This window comes from Nannobrachium achirus (genome assembly GCF_963921795.1).
Source record: "Nannobrachium achirus genome assembly, chromosome: 24".
In the NCBI taxonomy this organism is placed as follows: domain Eukaryota; kingdom Metazoa; phylum Chordata; class Actinopteri; order Myctophiformes; family Myctophidae; genus Nannobrachium; species Nannobrachium achirus.
This window is the reverse complement of record NC_137831.1, coordinates 578073-597904: the sequence shown is the minus strand read 5'-3', so window position 1 is coordinate 597904 and position 19832 is coordinate 578073. Positions and strand designations below refer to the sequence as shown.

Here is a 19832-nt window from a genome sequence, read left to right as displayed (position 1 = left end):
AGAGTGGTTCCTCTGACATCACAGTGATATCAGAGCACATCATGACATCATGATGACACATTGTTACGGTCTAGGAGACAAGCTGTGACGTTTTCTATTTTAACTCATACTCTGCGATCCCCGCTGTACCGCGGTGCCATGCCCGTCGATCCCGGAAGTTTAATTAGCTTTAATCATTATGAAAGGATTAAAAGTATTTTCGCTGATTCTGGCTCTTTAGGCCCGCCTCCTAACTGTATCCGGTCATTTCCGGTCTGGACCGGATCTAGCTTTCCGTATCCGGTCTGAGCCTGGGCCATAGTCCCGCCTCCAATGGTTTACATTGTCTAAAGCTCGTTTTTCGATCCGATTTTTGCGTTTGGAAACTTTGATCCAGTCTCTACACGCCTGGATTATGATCCCCGCACATATCGTGCGTTTTGTGCGCGAACGTGTCCACGTGTTACCATAGCGCACAGTTGGCTTTTTTCAATGTTTTTTCATGTAAACACTGGCGGATAAGCAGGGATACAGCGTGGCAACGGATATGTCTATTTCAATGGGTTTTTTTTTATTCGAAAGCTGTCACCGAGTCTACACATCTACTAGATGAGTCGCGCACAGATTGTGCATGATGCGTGCGCGTGCCCACGTTAAAAGGTAAGGACAATTTGGCAGCTGCTTACTACAGCTATGTTTAAAATGGCAACACAATTGTTAAGAAGTACATATAATATATAATTATATATACTTATAACATAATTATAATACCTTGTTAAAGTGACCATTTTGTTACATTTTGCATTTGTAGTTATTTTACTGTAATTTAACAACATAATAACCAGAACAGATAGACAAAGAGACATTCATGGATTTATATTTAAAAGTAACTTTTATTTTCCCCCCTGGACCCAGGGTATGGCAGCTGCATACCCCTGCCATACCCAATTGACGCCCCTGCATTCAATTTAACATGGATATGACACATCCATATAAGGATGACACATCCATATAAGGACATGACACATCCATATAAGGATATGACACATCCATATATGGACATGACACATCCATATAAGGATGACACATCCATATAAGGACATGACACATCCATATAAGGATGACACATCCATATAAGGACATGACACATCCATATAAGGATATGACACATCCATATAAGGACATGACACATCCATATAAGGATGACACATCCATATAAGGACATGACACATCCATATAAGGATGACACATCCATATAAGGACATGACACATCCATATAAGGATGACACATCCATATAAGGACATGACACATCCATATAAGGACATGACACATCCATATAAGGATGACACATCCATATAAGGACATGACACATCCATATAAGGACATGACACATCCATATAAGGATGACACATCCATATAAGGACATGACACATCCATATAAGGATGACACATCCATATAAGGACATGACACATCCATATAAGGATGACACATCCATATAAGGACATGACACATCCATATAAGGACATGACACATCCATATAAGGACATGACACATCCATATAAGGATGACACATCCATATAAGGACATGACACATCCATATAAGGATGACACATCCATATAAGGACATGACACATCCATATAAGGATGACACATCCATATAAGGACATGACACATCCATATAAGGATGACACATCCATATAAGGACATGACACATCCATATAAGGACATGACACATCCATATAAGGACATGACACATCCATATAAGGATGACACATCCATATAAGGACATGACACATCCATATAAGGACATGACACATCCATATAAGGATGACACATCCATATAAGGACATGACACATCCATATAACGATGACACATCCATATAAGGACATGACACATCCATATAAGGATGACACATCCATATAAGGACATGACACATCCATATAAGGACATGACACATCCATATAAGGACATGACACATCCATATAAGGATATGACACATCCATATAAGGATGACACATCCATATAAGGACATGACACATCCATATAAGGACATGACACATCCATATAAGGACATGACACATCCATATAAGGACATGACACATCCATATAAGGACATGACACATCCATATAAGGACATGACACATCCATATAAGGACATGATCTATCTATCTATCTATCTAGGTCGTCCTCAGACGAGCCCTCCATCGTTGTTTCCAGTCATCTCGGTTCTCCATACATCTGGCCAGCTCATTGGTGTTCTGTGTCCCTACGTCTTCCTTGAGTACGTCCACGTATGTTTTTGTGGGACGTCCTCGCGACCGGTGCCCATGTGTTGGCTCCCACAGTACCAATTTGCTGGCTGGAAGCTCCTGGTGTCTTTGGCAGTGTCCTGCTAGTCTCATTCTTCTGGTGGCAATTTTCTCGCTTACCCTTGGTATACCCTCATACAGGCTCTTGTTGGTAACATGTGCACTCCTGTTGATGTTGAGTACTGCACGCAACATTCTAGTGTAGCACCCATTTAGAGACTTCTGCAGGGTTGGCTTCAGGGTCCAGCATTCACTGCCATAGAGGAGAACAGACTCCACTGTTGCGAAGAAGAAGCTAAGTTTCATTTGGCGGGGGAGGCTAGAGTTCCATACACTGTTCATGCTCATGGCTCAGAAAGGAACATGGAGCACACAGCTGATGGAACTCAACAGAGAGAGATTCAGGTGAAACTTTGACATTTAGAATTGTAATTAATTAGAACTACTTTATATTTAATGTTGGTTTCTGTGGGGGTTTTAGCTGGGACTCCATTGTTTTCACATCTGCCTCAGTTGATTGGCTGTTCTCACCACTTGTACCTCCCCCTACTATGCATGTCAAAATGCTTTTAAGGGGAGACAGTGGACAGACACAATCACTCATGGCTCAGAAAGGAACATGGAGCACACAGCTGATGGAACTCAACAGAGAGAGATTCAGGTGAAACTTTGACACTTTAGAACTTGTATTTAATTAGAACCATTCAGTGAGTTAAAACATCAGCATGTGGACCATTCAGATCCGGCAATCTGAGCTATCAGTCGGGGCGGGTGGGGCTCTTAGCCATGGTAGGCAACCCACCTAGGAGAAGGTCACTCTGAGGTAAAAACCAGGACTGTGAGAATTTGCGACCCCACAGTCCTTAACTAGCATTGAAAAGCCAACCATGAAGAACAAAGTCATCCCAAATCCTATACTTCCAGCGGCGGGAGTCCGCAGGAGCATCGCGGCGGATGGTGGTGCTGGTCCCCCTTCCGGAGGACATCATGACGACAGGGCCTCAAACCCACGGGAACGAGGGAGGGTTCTGTCTGACCACAGCATCCCATCCAATGCACTCATGCGTTGTCGGAGACCATTTGTAATGGGGACCTTCAACGCATGCACAGTGAGAGAAGAAGCTAGACTGGTGGAATTGGCACATTGTGCTGAAGAACAGGGGGAGATCCTGGGAGTCCAGGAACACAGAAGAGTCCACACTGACGACCAGATAGTTTACCACAAAGTGGAGAAACGCACGTTCAAGGACATGACACATCCATATAAGGATATGACACATCCATATAAGGACATGAACTTACCAGTGATAAACATGTCGATGGCTGAAGGGTCCTGAGCCATCTGGTCCTACACACACACACACACACACACACACACACACACACACACACACACACACACACACATATAATGTAAGGTAGCTCTCCAACACACAGACATTGGTGTGTGTGTGTGTGTGTGTGTGTGTGTGTGTGTGTGTGTGTGTGTGTGTGTAGGTAGGTATGGTGTAGAGCTGGGATACCCGCTCTACACCATACCCGAAAACCCGTGGGGCCCAACAAGCCTGACGGGCTTCGGCTCGGACGCATTTTCATAATTAATTGTCGGACGTCGATTCGGGTCGGACATATTTTTTATATAGCCTCTGCCTACCTATATGACATGCATCATGCACTCTCTGATGCTGCACGCAGTGTACAACTCCTGTGTGTGTGTGTGTGTGTGTGTGTGTGTGTGTGTGTGTGTGTGTGTGTGTGTGTGTGTGTTGTTCGCGCTAATGCTGCAGCCATGGAGACATAACTCTGAGCATGGAGAAAAGTCCCACGCTGAGGTAAACGCGTTGTTGTGGATGTTTATTTTTCGGTGCTGTTGTGTGCACCGTGCCAGCCTCGTCCGTCCGTCCGTCCGTCCAACACACATCACATCACCCAAGTAAAACCTGGATTATAATTTCTTCATCACGGCGTGTTCCGTCACCGTCAGTGCCAAAAGTGTCTGATCTACAAGCTCACAACGCCTCGCATCGGCGACGCGTTGTGAGCTTGAAGATCTGCTATGTTCCAGGCGCAGAAACTTGCAAAATGAGTGTGCAGTGATCGAGTCACTGCAGTCAGACGTCCAGCGCAGCGCACGTTATTATTTTTATTATTTAATAATCAACTTAGCCTACTATTTAAACACTTTCACAAGCCACAGTGTGGCTTAATATTCACATTAAGGGTAACATGCAGGCATCAGAACAAGTTTGCTAGACTAGTGAGTGTAAATCAGTGGCTTCCTCAAAGAAAAATAAATGAGGCAAAAAAGCGTTGGGAACATAAGGGTCGGATTTTAATGATTAATGCTCCGACGTCGATTCGGGGCGGACAAAAAACTGTCGGACACGGGTTCGGAACAGACAGAAAAAATGGGCCCGATCCCAGCTCTAGTGTGGTGGTAGGTAAATAGGTAGGTACCGGTAGGTATGGTGGTAGGTAGGTAGGTAGGTAGGTAGGTAGGTAGGTAGGTATGGTGGTAGGTAGGTAGGTAGGTAGGTAGGTATGGTGGTAGGTAGGTAGGTAGGTATGGTGGTAGGTAGGTAGGTAGGTAGGTAGGTAGGTAGGTAGGTAGGTAGGTAGGTAGGAAGGTAGGTATGGTGGTAGGTAGGTAGGTAGGTAGGTAGGTAGGTAGGTAGGTAGGTAGGTAGGTAGGTAGATAGGTACTAACCGGACAGTGGTAGAATATATCAGACACATTCCGTCCCTTGGCGGTAGATATAGATAGGTATGTATGGTGGTAGGTAGGTAGGTAGGTAGGTAGGTAGGTAGGTAGGTAGGTAGGTAGGTAGGTAGGTAGGTAGGTAGATAGATAGATAGATAGATAGATAGATAGATAGATAGGTAGGTAGGTAGGTAGGTAGGTAGGTAGGTACTAACCGGACAGTGGTAGAATATATCAGACACATTCCGGCCCTCGGTGGATTCCAGTGCCATGTATTGACTCAGTCCAGTGTGGAAGCAGAAGGTCAAAGGTAAACACTGCCTCATTCCTTTCCTCTGCTGGAAGCCTCCTGCTGCCGTCTCCACATCTAACAGGTCCTCTGAACGGTAGTGGTTGGACAGGGCCATACTACCCATCAACCTGTAGGTGGCAGTATAATATGTTAGTTAATGTGACTGCCATAACGTTCATTTTTGTTAATATTCATTTCTTATTTTGTCATAAATGTAATTTGTCCCTGAATGTGGGTTTCCCATGTATTTTCAGGTTAACCATCAAGTTGAGGTACCGGAAGTAGTCAATTATGCTGGAACCCTTTATATGGAGCAAGTTTCCTTAGTCCGACAAGTGTGTAACACCTGTACACTTCCGCTCAGTGATGAGGGAGCGTTTGTATGTGTCGCAGGACAGAGACAGGTTCGTTGTTCTTGAATTGTGTTGTATTGAACTACTTGACATCAAGATTACAATGGGTTGAATATGGAGTTAATTGTATCATCCTTTGCAGTTGTATGTTTGTTCCTGGACACTTGGACTCGTCCTCACAGCCTTTGGTTGGTTACATGCAGCCAGCAAGGTGTGTTTGTATTCTCCTTTGTTTGTTCATTACATTTGTTTTATGGGTTGTTATGCTTTATATTTATGTGCTCTATGTTCTATTATTTATGTCCTTGTATTTATGCTTATTTATACAGTTTCACGTTGGTGATTTGAGCAATGAAATCACTTGAATAAACCCATCAGTTCGAGAAACAAGCTGTGTCGTTTTTGAGCCAAAGGCAGTGATAGTTAATGTTAATGGAAGCCTCCTGCAGCCGTCTCCACATCTAACAGGTCCTCTGAACGGTAGTGGTTGGACAGGGCCATACTACCCATCAGTCTGTAGGGGGCAGTATAATGTTTGGTTAGACAGTTTACAGTTTAGGCATTTAGCAGACGCTTTTAATCCAAAGCGACTTACAATAATCACAATAATAAACAAGATAATATGTCAGCACATTAACAGCAATATAACAAGTGCAAATGGATCTATCTATCTAGAGAAAACACAATATAATCAAAGTTCTAAAAACCTAAAAAACAAATGCTAACTAGCTTCATGTATGGTCATTGAGTGTTTCAGTAGTGCTATGGGTTTAGGTGGAGTCTGAAAAGGTGAGTCTTCAGTTCACGGCGAAAGCTAGCGAGTGAGTCCGTTGTTCTAAGTGCCATGTGACAGAGCCATGCTACCATCAACCTGTAGGTGGCAGTATAATGTTATCATTGTGGTAGACAGGGACATGCTGCCATCAGCCTGTAGGTGGCAGTATAATGTTAATGTTAATGGAAGCCTCCTGCTGCAGTCTCCACATCTAACAGGTCCTCACTGCGGTAGTAACCTCGCCTACCAGGCTTTCTGGGGGAAAGCCTGGTGTTCGTTCACAACAGGCCGTTTGGTTTCCGCCCAATGTGCGGAAACCACTAGAAGAAGCGGCGTCGCTTTGATTTGGTTTCCTCCGTTTGTTTCCCCAATCCCTATTAAAATGCTTGAGTAGCCTAAAGTAGTCTTTCCAGTCGCTAACAGTTGGACTAAAAGATGCATATACCGGGACTTCCGGAAAGATGGCGTGAGTAGGTACTGACCCAGGGACCACTAGTTTATATAGAACACATAGATACTGACCAGGGACCACTAGTTTATATAGAACACATAGATACTGTCCAGGGACCACTAGTTTATATAGAACACATAGATACTGACCAGGGACCACTAGTTTATATAGAACACATAGATACTGTCCAGGGACCACTAGTTTATATAGAACACATAGATACTGACCAGGGACCACTAGTTTATATAGAAAACATAGATACTGACCCAGGGACCACTAGTTTATATAGAACACATAGATACTGACCCAGGGACCACTAGTTTATATAGAAAACATAGATACTGTCCAGGGACCACTAGTTTATATAGAACACATAGATACTGACCAGGGACCACTAGTTTATATAGAACACATAGATACTGTCCAGGGACCACTAGTTTATATAGAACACATAGATACTGTCCAGGGACCACTAGTTTATATAGAACACATAGATACTGTCCAGGGACCACTAGTTTATATAGAACACATAGATACTGACCCAGGGACCACTAGTTTATATAGAACACATAGATACTGACCCAGGGACCACTAGTTTATATAGAACACATAGATACTGTCCACTAGTTTATATAGAACACATAGATACTGACCAGGGACCACTAGTTTATATAGAACACATAGATACTGTCCAGGGACCACTAGTTTATATAGAACACATAGATACTGTCCAGGGACCACTAGTTTATATAGAACACATAGATACTGACCAGGGACCACTAGTTTATATAGAACACATAGATACTGACCCAGGGACCACTAGTTTATATAGAACACATAGATACTGACCACTAGTTTATATAGAACACATAGATACTGACCAGGGACCACTAGTTTATATAGAACACATAGATACTGTCCAGGGACCACTAGTTTATATAGAACACATAGATACTGTCCAGGGACCACTAGTTTATATAGAACACATAGATACTGACCCAGGGACCACTAGTTTATATAGAACACATAGATACTGTCCAGGGACCACTAGTTTATATAGAACACATAGATACTGACCCAGGGACCACTAGTTTATATAGAACACATAGATACTGTCCAGGGACCACTAGTTTATATAGAACACATAGATACTGACCCAGGGACCACTAGTTTATATAGAACACATAGATACTGACCAGGGACCACTAGTTTATATAGAACACATAGATACTGTCCAGGGACCACTAGTTTATATAGAACACATAGATACTGTCCAGGGACCACTAGTTTATATAGAACACATAGATACTGACCAGGGACCACTAGTTTATATAGAACACATAGATACTGACCACTAGTTTATATAGAACACATAGATACTGTCCAGGGACCACTAGTTTATATAGAACACATAGATACTGACCCAGGGACCACTAGTTTATATAGAACACATAGATACTGACCAGGGACCACTAGTTTATATAGAACACATAGATACTGTCCAGGGACCACTAGTTTATATAGAACACATAGATACTGTCCAGGGACCACTAGTTTATATAGAACACATAGATACTGTCCAGGGACCACTAGTTTATATAGAACACATAGATACTGTCCAGGGACCACTAGTTTATATAGAACACATAGATACTGTCCAGGGACCACTAGTTTATATAGAACACATAGATACTGTCCAGGGACCACTAGTTTATATAGAACACATAGATACTGTCCAGGGACCACTAGTTTATATAGAACACATAGATACTGTCCAGGGACCACTAGTTTATATAGAACACATAGATACTGTCCAGGGACCACTAGTTTATATAGAACACATAGATACTGACCAGGGACCACTAGTTTATATAGAACACATAGATACTGTCCAGGGACCACTAGTTTATATAGAACACATAGATACTGACCAGGGACCACTAGTTTATATAGAACACATAGATACTGTCCAGGGACCACTAGTTTATATAGAACACATAGATACTGTCCAGGGACCACTAGTTTATATAGAACACATAGATACTGTCCAGGGACCACTAGTTTATATAGAACACATAGATACTGTCCAGGGACCACTAGTTTATATAGAACACATAGATACTGTCCAGGGACCACTAGTTTATATAGAACACATAGATACTGTCCAGGGACCACTAGTTTATATAGAACACATAGATACTGACCAGGGACCACTAGTTTATATAGAACACATAGATACTGTCCAGGGACCACTAGTTTATATAGAACACATAGATACTGTCCAGGGACCACTAGTTTATATAGAACACATAGATACTGTCCAGGGACCACTAGTTTATATAGAACACATAGATACTGACCAGGGACCACTAGTTTATATAGAACACATAGATACTGTCCAGGGACCACTAGTTTATATAGAACACATAGATACTGTCCAGGGACCACTAGTTTATATAGAACACATAGATACTGTCCAGGGACCACTAGTTTATATAGAACACATAGATACTGTCCAGGGACCACTAGTTTATATAGAACACATAGATACTGACCAGGGACCACTAGTTTATATAGAACACATAGATACTGTCCAGGGACCACTAGTTTATATAGAACACATAGATACTGTCCAGGGACCACTAGTTTATATAGAACACATAGATACTGTCCAGGGACCACTAGTTTATATAGAACACATAGATACTGTCCAGGGACCACTAGTTTATATAGAACACATAGATACTGTCCAGGGACCACTAGTTTATATAGAACACATAGATACTGACCCAGGGACCACTAGTTTATATAGAACACATAGATACTGTCCAGGGACCACTAGTTTATATAGAACACATAGATACTGACCCAGGGACCACTAGTTTATATAGAACACATAGATACTGTCCAGGGACCACTAGTTTATATAGAACACATAGATACTGACCAGGGACCACTAGTTTATATAGAACACATAGATACTGTCCAGGGACCACTAGTTTATATAGAACACATAGATACTGTCCAGGGACCACTAGTTTATATAGAACACATAGATACTGTCCAGGGACCACTAGTTTATATAGAACACATAGATACTGACCAGGGACCACTAGTTTATATAGAACACATAGATACTGACCCAGGGACCACTAGTTTATATAGAACACATAGATACTGTCCAGGGACCACTAGTTTATATAGAACACATAGATACTGTCCAGGGACCACTAACACATAGATACTGACCAGGGACCACTAGTTTATATAGAACACATAGATACTGTCCAGGGACCACTAACACATAGATACTGTCCAGGGACCACTAGTTTATATAGAACACATAGATACTGACCCAGGGACCACTAGTTTATATAGAACACATAGATACTGTCCAGGGACCACTAGTTTATATAGAACACATATATACTGACCAGGGACCACTAGTTTATATAGGAACACATAGATACTGACCAGGGACCACTAGTTTATATAGAACACATAGATACTGACCAGGGACCACTAGTTTATATAGAACACATAGATACTGTCCAGGGACCACTAGTTTATATAGAACACATAGATACTGACCCAGGGACCACTAGTTTATATAGAACACATAGATACTGTCCAGGGACCACTAGTTTATATAGAACACATAGATACTGTCCAGGGACCACTAACACATAGATACTGTCCAGGGACCACTAGTTTATATAGAACACATAGATACTGACCAGGGACCACTAGTTTATATAGAACACATAGATACTGTCCAGGGACCACTAGTGTATATAGAACACATAGATACTGTCCAGGGACCACTAACAGATAGATACTGACCCAGGGACCACTAGTTTATATAGAACACATAGATACTGACCAGGGACCACTAGTTTATATAGAACACATAGATACTGACCAGGGACCACTAGTTTATATAGAACACATAGATACTGTCCAGGGACCACTAGTTTATATAGAACACATAGATACTGTCCAGGGACCACTAGTTAATATAGAACACATAGATACTGACCAGGGACCACTAGTTTATATAGAACACATAGATACTGACCAGGGACCACTAGTTTATATAGAACACATAGATACTGTCCAGGGACCACTAGTTTATATAGAACACATAGATACTGTCCAGGGACCACTAACAGATAGATACTGACCCAGGGACCACTAGTTTATATAGAACACATAGATAGAACACATAGATACTGACCACTAGTTTATATAGAACACATAGATACTGACCACTAGTTTATATAGAACACATAGATACTGACCACTAGTTTATATAGAACACATAGATACTGACCACTAGTTTATATAGAACACATAGATACTGACCACTAGTTTATATAGAACACATAGATACTGACCAGGGACCACTAACAGATAGATACTGACCCAGGGACCACTAGTTTATATAGAACACATAGATACTGACCACTAGTTTATATAGAACACATAGATACTGACCACTAGTTTATATAGAACACATAGATACTGACCACTAGTTTATATAGAACACATAGATACTGACCACTAGTTTATATAGAACACATAGATACTGACCAGGGACCACTAGTTTATATAGAACACATAGATACTGACCAGGAACCACTAGTTTATATAGAACACATAGATACTGACCCAGGGACCACTAGTTTATATAGAACACATAGATACTGTCCAGGGACCACTAGTTTATATAGAACACATAGATACTGACCAGGGACCACTAGTTTATATAGAACACATAGATACTGACCAGGGACCACTAGTTTATATAGAACACATAGATACTGACCCAGGGACCACTAGTTTATATAGAACACATAGATACTGACCACTAGTTTATATAGAACACATAGATACTGACCAGGGACCACTAGTTTATATAGAACACATAGATACTGACCCAGGGACCACTAGTTTATATAGAACACATAGATACTGACCACTAGTTTATATAGAACACATAGATACTGACCAGGGACCACTAGTTTATATAGAACACATAGATACTGTCCAGGGACCACTAGTTTATATAGAACACATAGATACTGTCCAGGGACCACTAGTTTATATAGAACACATAGATACTGACCCAGGGACCACTAGTTTATATAGAACACATAGATACTGTCCAGGGACCACTAGTTTATATAGAACACATAGATACTGTCCAGGGACCACTAGTTTATATAGAACACATAGATACTGTCCAGGGACCACTAGTTTATATAGAACACATAGATACTGACCACTAGTTTATATAGGAACACATAGATACTGTCCAGGGACCACTAGTTTATATAGAACACATAGATACTGACCCAGGGACCACTAGTTTATATAGAACACATAGATACTGTCCAGGGACCACTAGTTTATATAGAACACATAGATACTGACCCAGGGACCACTAGTTTATATAGAACACATAGATACTGACCAGGGACCACTAGTTTATATAGAACACATAGATACTGTCCAGGGACCACTAGTTTATATAGAACACATAGATACTGACCAGGGACCACTAGTTTATATAGAACACATAGATACTGACCAGGGACCACTAGTTTATATAGAACACATAGATACTGTCCAGGGACCACTAGTTTATATAGAACACATAGATACTGTCCAGGGACCACTAGTTTATATAGAACACATAGATACTGTCCAGGGACCACTAGTTTATATAGAACACATAGATACTGTCCAGGGACCACTAGTTTATATAGAACACATAGATACTGTCCAGGGACCACTAGTTTATATAGAACACATAGATACTGTCCAGGGACCACTAGTTTATATAGAACACATAGATACTGTCCAGGGACCACTAGTTTATATAGAACACATAGATACTGACCAGGGACCACTAGTTTATATAGAACACATAGATACTGTCCAGGGACCACTAGTTTATATAGAACACATAGATACTGTCCAGGGACCACTAGTTTATATAGAACACATAGATACTGTCCAGGGACCACTAGTTTATATAGAACACATAGATACTGTCCAGGGACCACTAGTTTATATAGAACACATAGATACTGACCAGGGACCACTAGTTTATATAGAACACATAGATACTGTCCAGGGACCACTAGTTTATATAGAACACATAGATACTGTCCAGGGACCACTAGTTTATATAGAACACATAGATACTGACCAGGGACCACTAGTTTATATAGAACACATAGATACTGTCCAGGGACCACTAGTTTATATAGAACACATAGATACTGTCCAGGGACCACTAGTTTATATAGAACACATAGATACTGACCAGGGACCACTAGTTTATATAGAACACATAGATACTGTCCAGGGACCACTAGTTTATATAGAACACATAGATACTGTCCAGGGACCACTAGTTTATATAGAACACATAGATACTGTCCAGGGACCACTAGTTTATATAGAACACATAGATACTGTCCAGGGACCACTAGTTTATATAGAACACATAGATACTGTCCAGGGACCACTAGTTTATATAGAACACATAGATACTGTCCAGGGACCACTAGTTTATATAGAACACATAGATACTGACCAGGGACCACTAGTTTATATAGAACACATAGATACTGTCCAGGGACCACTAGTTTATATAGAACACATAGATACTGTCCAGGGACCACTAGTTTATATAGAACACATAGATACTGTCCAGGGACCACTAGTTTATATAGAACACATAGATACTGACCCAGGGACCACTAGTTTATATAGAACACATAGATACTGTCCAGGGACCACTAGTTTATATAGAACACATAGATACTGACCCAGGGACCACTAGTTTATATAGAACACATAGATACTGTCCAGGGACCACTAGTTTATATAGAACACATAGATACTGACCAGGGACCACTAGTTTATATAGAACACATAGATACTGTCCAGGGACCACTAGTTTATATAGAACACATAGATACTGTCCAGGGACCACTAGTTTATATAGAACACATAGATACTGACCAGGGACCACTAGTTTATATAGAACACATAGATACTGTCCAGGGACCACTAGTTTATATAGAACACATAGATACTGACCAGGGACCACTAGTTTATATAGAACACATAGATACTGACCCAGGGACCACTAGTTTATATAGAACACATAGATACTGTCCAGGGACCACTAGTTTATATAGAACACATAGATACTGTCCAGGGACCACTAACACATAGATACTGACCAGGGACCACTAGTTTATATAGAACACATAGATACTGACCAGGGACCACTAGTTTATATAGAACACATAGATACTGTCCAGGGACCACTAGTTTATATAGAACACATAGATACTGACCCAGGGACCACTAGTTTATATAGAACACATAGATACTGTCCAGGGACCACTAGTTTATATAGAACACATAGATACTGTCCAGGGACCACTAACACATAGATACTGTCCAGGGACCACTAGTTTATATAGAACACATAGATACTGACCAGGGACCACTAGTTTATATAGAACACATAGATACTGACCAGGGACCACTAGTTTATATAGAACACATAGATACTGTCCAGGGACCACTAGTTTATATAGAACACATAGATACTGTCCAGGGACCACTAACAGATAGATACTGACCCAGGGACCACTAGTTTATATAGAACACATAGATACTGACCAGGGACCACTAGTTTATATAGAACACATAGATACTGACCAGGGACCACTAGTTTATATAGAACACATAGATACTGTCCAGGGACCACTAGTTAATATAGAACACATAGATACTGACCAGGGACCACTAGTTTATATAGAACACATAGATACTGACCAGGGACCACTAGTTTATATAGAACACATAGATACTGTCCAGGGACCACTAGTTTATATAGAACAGATAGATACTGACCCAGGGACCACTAGTTTATATAGAACACATAGATAGAACACATAGATACTGACCACTAGTTTATATAGAACACATAGATACTGACCACTAGTTTATATAGAACACATAGATACTGACCACTAGTTTATATAGAACACATAGATACTGACCACTAGTTTATATAGAACACATAGATACTGACCACTAGTTTATATAGAACACATAGATACTGACCAGGGACCACTAACAGATAGATACTGACCAGGGACCACTAGTTTATATAGAACACATAGATACTGACCAGGGACCACTAGTTTATATAGAACACATAGATACTGACCACTAGTTTATATAGAACACATAGATACTGACCACTAGTTTATATAGAACACATAGATACTGACCACTAGTTTATATAGAACACATAGATACTGACCACTAGTTTATATAGAACACATAGATACTGACCACTAGTTTATATAGAACACATAGATACTGACCAGGGACCACTAACAGATAGATACTGACCAGGGACCACTAGTTTATATAGAACACATAGATACTGACCAGGGACCACTAGTTTATATAGAACACATAGATACTGTCCAGGGACCACTAGTTTATATAGAACACATAGATACTGTCCAGGGACCACTAGTTTATATAGAACACATAGATACTGACCACTAGTTTATATAGAACACATAGATACTGACCAGGGACCACTAACAGATAGATACTGACCAGGGACCACTAGTTTATATAGAACACATAGATACTGACCACTAGTTTATATAGAACACATAGATACTGACCACTAGTTTATATAGAACACATAGATACTGACCACTAGTTTATATAGAACACATAGATACTGACCAGGGACCACTAACAGATAGATACTGACCAGGGACCACTAGTTTATATAGAACACATAGATACTGACCAGGGACCACTAGTTTATATAGAACACATAGATACTGTCCAGGGACCACTAGTTTATATAGAACACATAGATACTGACCAGGGACCACTAGTTTATATAGAACACATAGATACTGACCAGGGACCACTAGTTTATATAGAACACATAGATACTGACCAGGGACCACTAGTTTATATAGAACACATAGATACTGACCAGGGACCACTAGTTTATATAGAACACATAGATACTGACCAGGGACCACTAGTTTATATAGAACACATAGATACTGACCACTAGTTTATATAGAACACATAGATACTGACCAGGGACCACTAACAGATAGATACTGACCCAGGGACCACTAGTTTCTGTCCGTTGTGGATGCGGTAGGAACAGCGATAGTCATTGGGCAGCTTGCAGCCAATCTGAGCTTCCATGGCGTCTAGCTCCTCCTCCCTGGCACCCTCTGAAACAGCCAATCACAACGCACACAGCTTCATTAGCCAATCAAATGGACAGGGGCGGGCCCGGAGGTGAGACAGGGTAGGACAGGCAGACAGTAAATAGCGATGGGACAAAATGAACATTTCAAATTACGATTATTGTGAACAAAGAAATCGCGATTTACGATATTATTGCGATAATCTAAATATCGCCAACATCCACTATCCTGAGGCGGAATTTTTGCCAAAAAATAGCAATGCGACACGTTGTGAGCTTGTGGATCGACTGTTTTTTGGCAAAGAGTGGAAAGAAAAAAAAACTGTATCAAAGTACATCATGTCCAGGTCCATTTTACCAACAGAGGGTTTAAATGGTACCAGATACGCAGCTTGGCTAATAAAAGGTGAATTGATCCCAGTGCATAACGGAGGACGATATCACCATAAATTAGCCAGCATCCTAGCATGGGACAGAGGTTCTCAACCTGTGGTTCCCCCAAATTATTTTGTGGTGTCCCCAAATGATTAACTTAATTAACAGTAAACAAACCAACATAACGTTTAAGTGTATATCTGCACATTTCTAAAGTGACTTTTTCAGGACTTTTTAATACCTCTAAAATGACAGATGAAACATTGGCCACATTTTCAAATATTAGCGGCAAAAATTGTGAAAATAGCAGATCTACATGCTCACAACGCCTCGCGTTTGCGAGGCGTTGTGAGCATGTAGATCTGCTATTTTCACAATAGAACCGTGTTATACAAAATGTAATGCCTCAACTCTCAGGGTGGGGGGGTCCCCGGTTCAGATATGATTATTTTGGGGGTCCCAGCCTGAGAAGGTCGAGAACCACTGAGAGGTATTTATTTTACCTTTCAGTGAGGCTAACATCATAAGGTATTTATTTTACCTTACAGAGAGGTTAACATCATAAGGTATTTATTTTACCTTTCAGGGCGGCTAACATCACAAGGTATTTATTTTACCTTTCAGTGAGACATAAGGTATTTATTTTACCTTTCAGTGAGACATAAGGTATTTATTTTACCTTTCAGGGAGGCTAACATCATAAGGTATTTATTTTACCTTTCAGGGAGGCTAACATCATAAGGTATTTATTTTACCTTTCAGGGAGGCTAACATCATAAGGTATTTATTTCACCTTTCAGTGAGGCTAACATCATAAGTTATTTATTTTACCTTTCAGAGGCTAACATCATAAGGTATTTATTTTACCTTTCAGAGACATAAGGTATTTATTTTACCTTTCAGAGACATAAGGTATTTATTTTACCTTTCAGGGAGGCTAGCATCACAAGGTATTTATTTTACCTTTCAGGGCGGCTAACATCACAAGGTATTTATTTTACCTTTCAGTGAGACATAAGGTATTTATTTTACCTTTCAGTGAGACATACGGTATTTATTTTACCTTTCAGGGAGGCTAACATCATAAGGTATTTATTTTACCTTTCAGGGAGGCTAACATCATAAGGTATTTATTTTACCTTTCAGGGAGGCTAACATCATAAGGTATTTATTTTACCTTTCAGTGAGGCTAACATCATAAGGTATTTATTTTACCTTTCAGAGACATAAGGTATTTATTTTACCTTTCAGAGACATAAGGTATTTATTTTACCTTTCAGGGAGGCTAGCATCATAAGGTATTTATTTTACCTTTCAGAGACATAAGGTATTTATTTTACCTTTCAGGGAGGCTAGCATGCGAGGGCAGGTGTTCTGTAGGAAGCTGTCCAGTTGTCCCCATGCAGTCTTCAGGGTAGCGTAGTGCTGGATGTAGCGACCAAGGTCTAAATAATACTGTTTAAACAACTCCTTCCATGAGACGCCTCTCTCTGCTCTGTCAGCTCTGAAAACACATGTTTTAAATGTTCACATTAATAATTAGTTAGGTAAAGTTAGCCAAAGGTTAAACCAATCTGGGAACTAAATCAAAATCAATATCTTTCTTCACAAATGTGTTCATAAAGGTGTCAACTATCACCTCTGAACTTTCTCAATCACAACTCCCTTGGGGAACTTTGTGGGAGCCAATCAAAGTTGGGGGTATCGGGATACCTGGGCCTGGGATTAAAGGGGATAAAATGAAAGAAATGTCAATATGAGCATATGGGGTGTGTAATTAGGGTATTCTTGGGCTGCTGAATCCATTCCAACCATTTGTTTTCAGTTTAAATTACTCCTTGGCCATAAAATAGGCCTAATTGGCTAAGGCTTAGCCAATCATGTCATTCGAGTTCACCTGTGTCCTGTTAGTCCCTATGCTTTAAACCCTTTTGAGTGTTCCTTGTCAGATTGTATCATGTTATCATGCGTGTCATGATGTGCGCTTACCCACCTGACCTTGAATAGTTTTCATGAATTCAAACCCTACTCCAACCATTTTTTTTATTGACAATATTATCGTGGACACAAAAAGGTAGTTTGTTGTGGCCTATTTTATGGCCAAGGAGTAATTTTTACTGATAACTAATGGTTGGAATGGATTTAGCAGCCCCCAAATACCCTAATTACACACCTCATACGCTCATATTGGCCATTTTCTATTTTTTCCCCTTTAATCCCAGGCCCACGGGATACCCCCAACTTTTATTGGCTCCCACAAAGTTCCCCAAGGGAGTTGTGATTGAGAAAGTTCAGAGGTGATAGTTGACACCTTTATGAACACATTTGTGAAGAAAGATATTGATTTTGATTTAGTTCCCAGATTGGTTTAACTTTCGGCTAACTTTACCTAACTAAATATAATAGTTAGTAGAAGGTTTCAGTGTTAAGATCAACGTTAGGTATTTTGCCCCATACATTGAGACTTGGAGAACCCGTTTGGCCTAAACATGGAGACTTGGAGAACCCGTTTGGCCTAAACATGGAGACTTGGAGAACCCGTTTGGCCTAAACATGGAGACTTGGAGAACCCGTTTGGCCTAAACATGGAGACTTGGAGAACCCGTTTGGCCTAAACATGGAGACTTGGAGAACCCGTTTGGCCTAAACATGGAGACTTGGAGAACCCGTTTGGCCTAAACATGGAGACTTGGAGAACCCGTTTGGCCTAAACATGGAGACTTGGAGAACCCGTTTGGCCTAAACATGGAGACTTGGAGAACCCGTTTGGCCTAAACATGGAGACTTGGAGAACCCTATGTATGGAGAGGATCCCTCATGTCACAGGGACTGTCGTCATAGATGACATGTCACATGAGACTAGCGTCATAGATGACATGTCACATGAGACTAGCGTCATAGATGACATGTCACAGGGACTGTCGTCATAGATGACATGTCACAGGGACTGTCGTCATAGATGACATGTCACATGAGACTAGCGTCATAGATGACATGTCACAGGGACTGTCGTCATAGATGACATGTCACATGAGACTAGCGTCATAGATGACATGTCACAGGGACTGTCGTCATAGATGACATGTCACATGAGACTAGCGTCATAGATGACATGTCACAGGGACTGTCGTCATAGATGACATGTCACATGAGACTAGCGTCATAGACAGCATGCGTTGCCGGGCAGACATCATAAACCGTACAATGGCAATGACCGTATAAGGAGTGGTTGCTAAGAGTACGTGTCATGCCATGTCACACATAGAAACCTTGTGTATATAACCCAGCGTGTCGGTTGGGCT

At 40.8% G+C, this 19832-nt stretch overlaps 1 protein-coding gene across 2 annotated transcripts in view; it reads right to left on the bottom strand.

The window, feature by feature from the left end:
• fbxo3 (F-box protein 3) overlaps nucleotides 1-19832 on the bottom strand; it is a 51524-nt gene that overhangs the window by 17303 nt on the left and 14389 nt on the right. For both annotated transcript variants that reach the window (XM_080720852.1, XM_080720853.1), the window contains exons 3-6: nucleotides 17871-18034; nucleotides 16066-16180; nucleotides 5208-5412; nucleotides 3594-3639 (exon numbers count right to left, since the gene is read on the bottom strand). In XM_080720852.1, the coding sequence (XP_080576978.1) occupies nucleotides 3594-3639; nucleotides 5208-5412; nucleotides 16066-16180; nucleotides 17871-18034 (530 nt within the window). The remainder of the gene's footprint in view (nucleotides 1-3593; nucleotides 3640-5207; nucleotides 5413-16065; nucleotides 16181-17870; nucleotides 18035-19832) is intronic.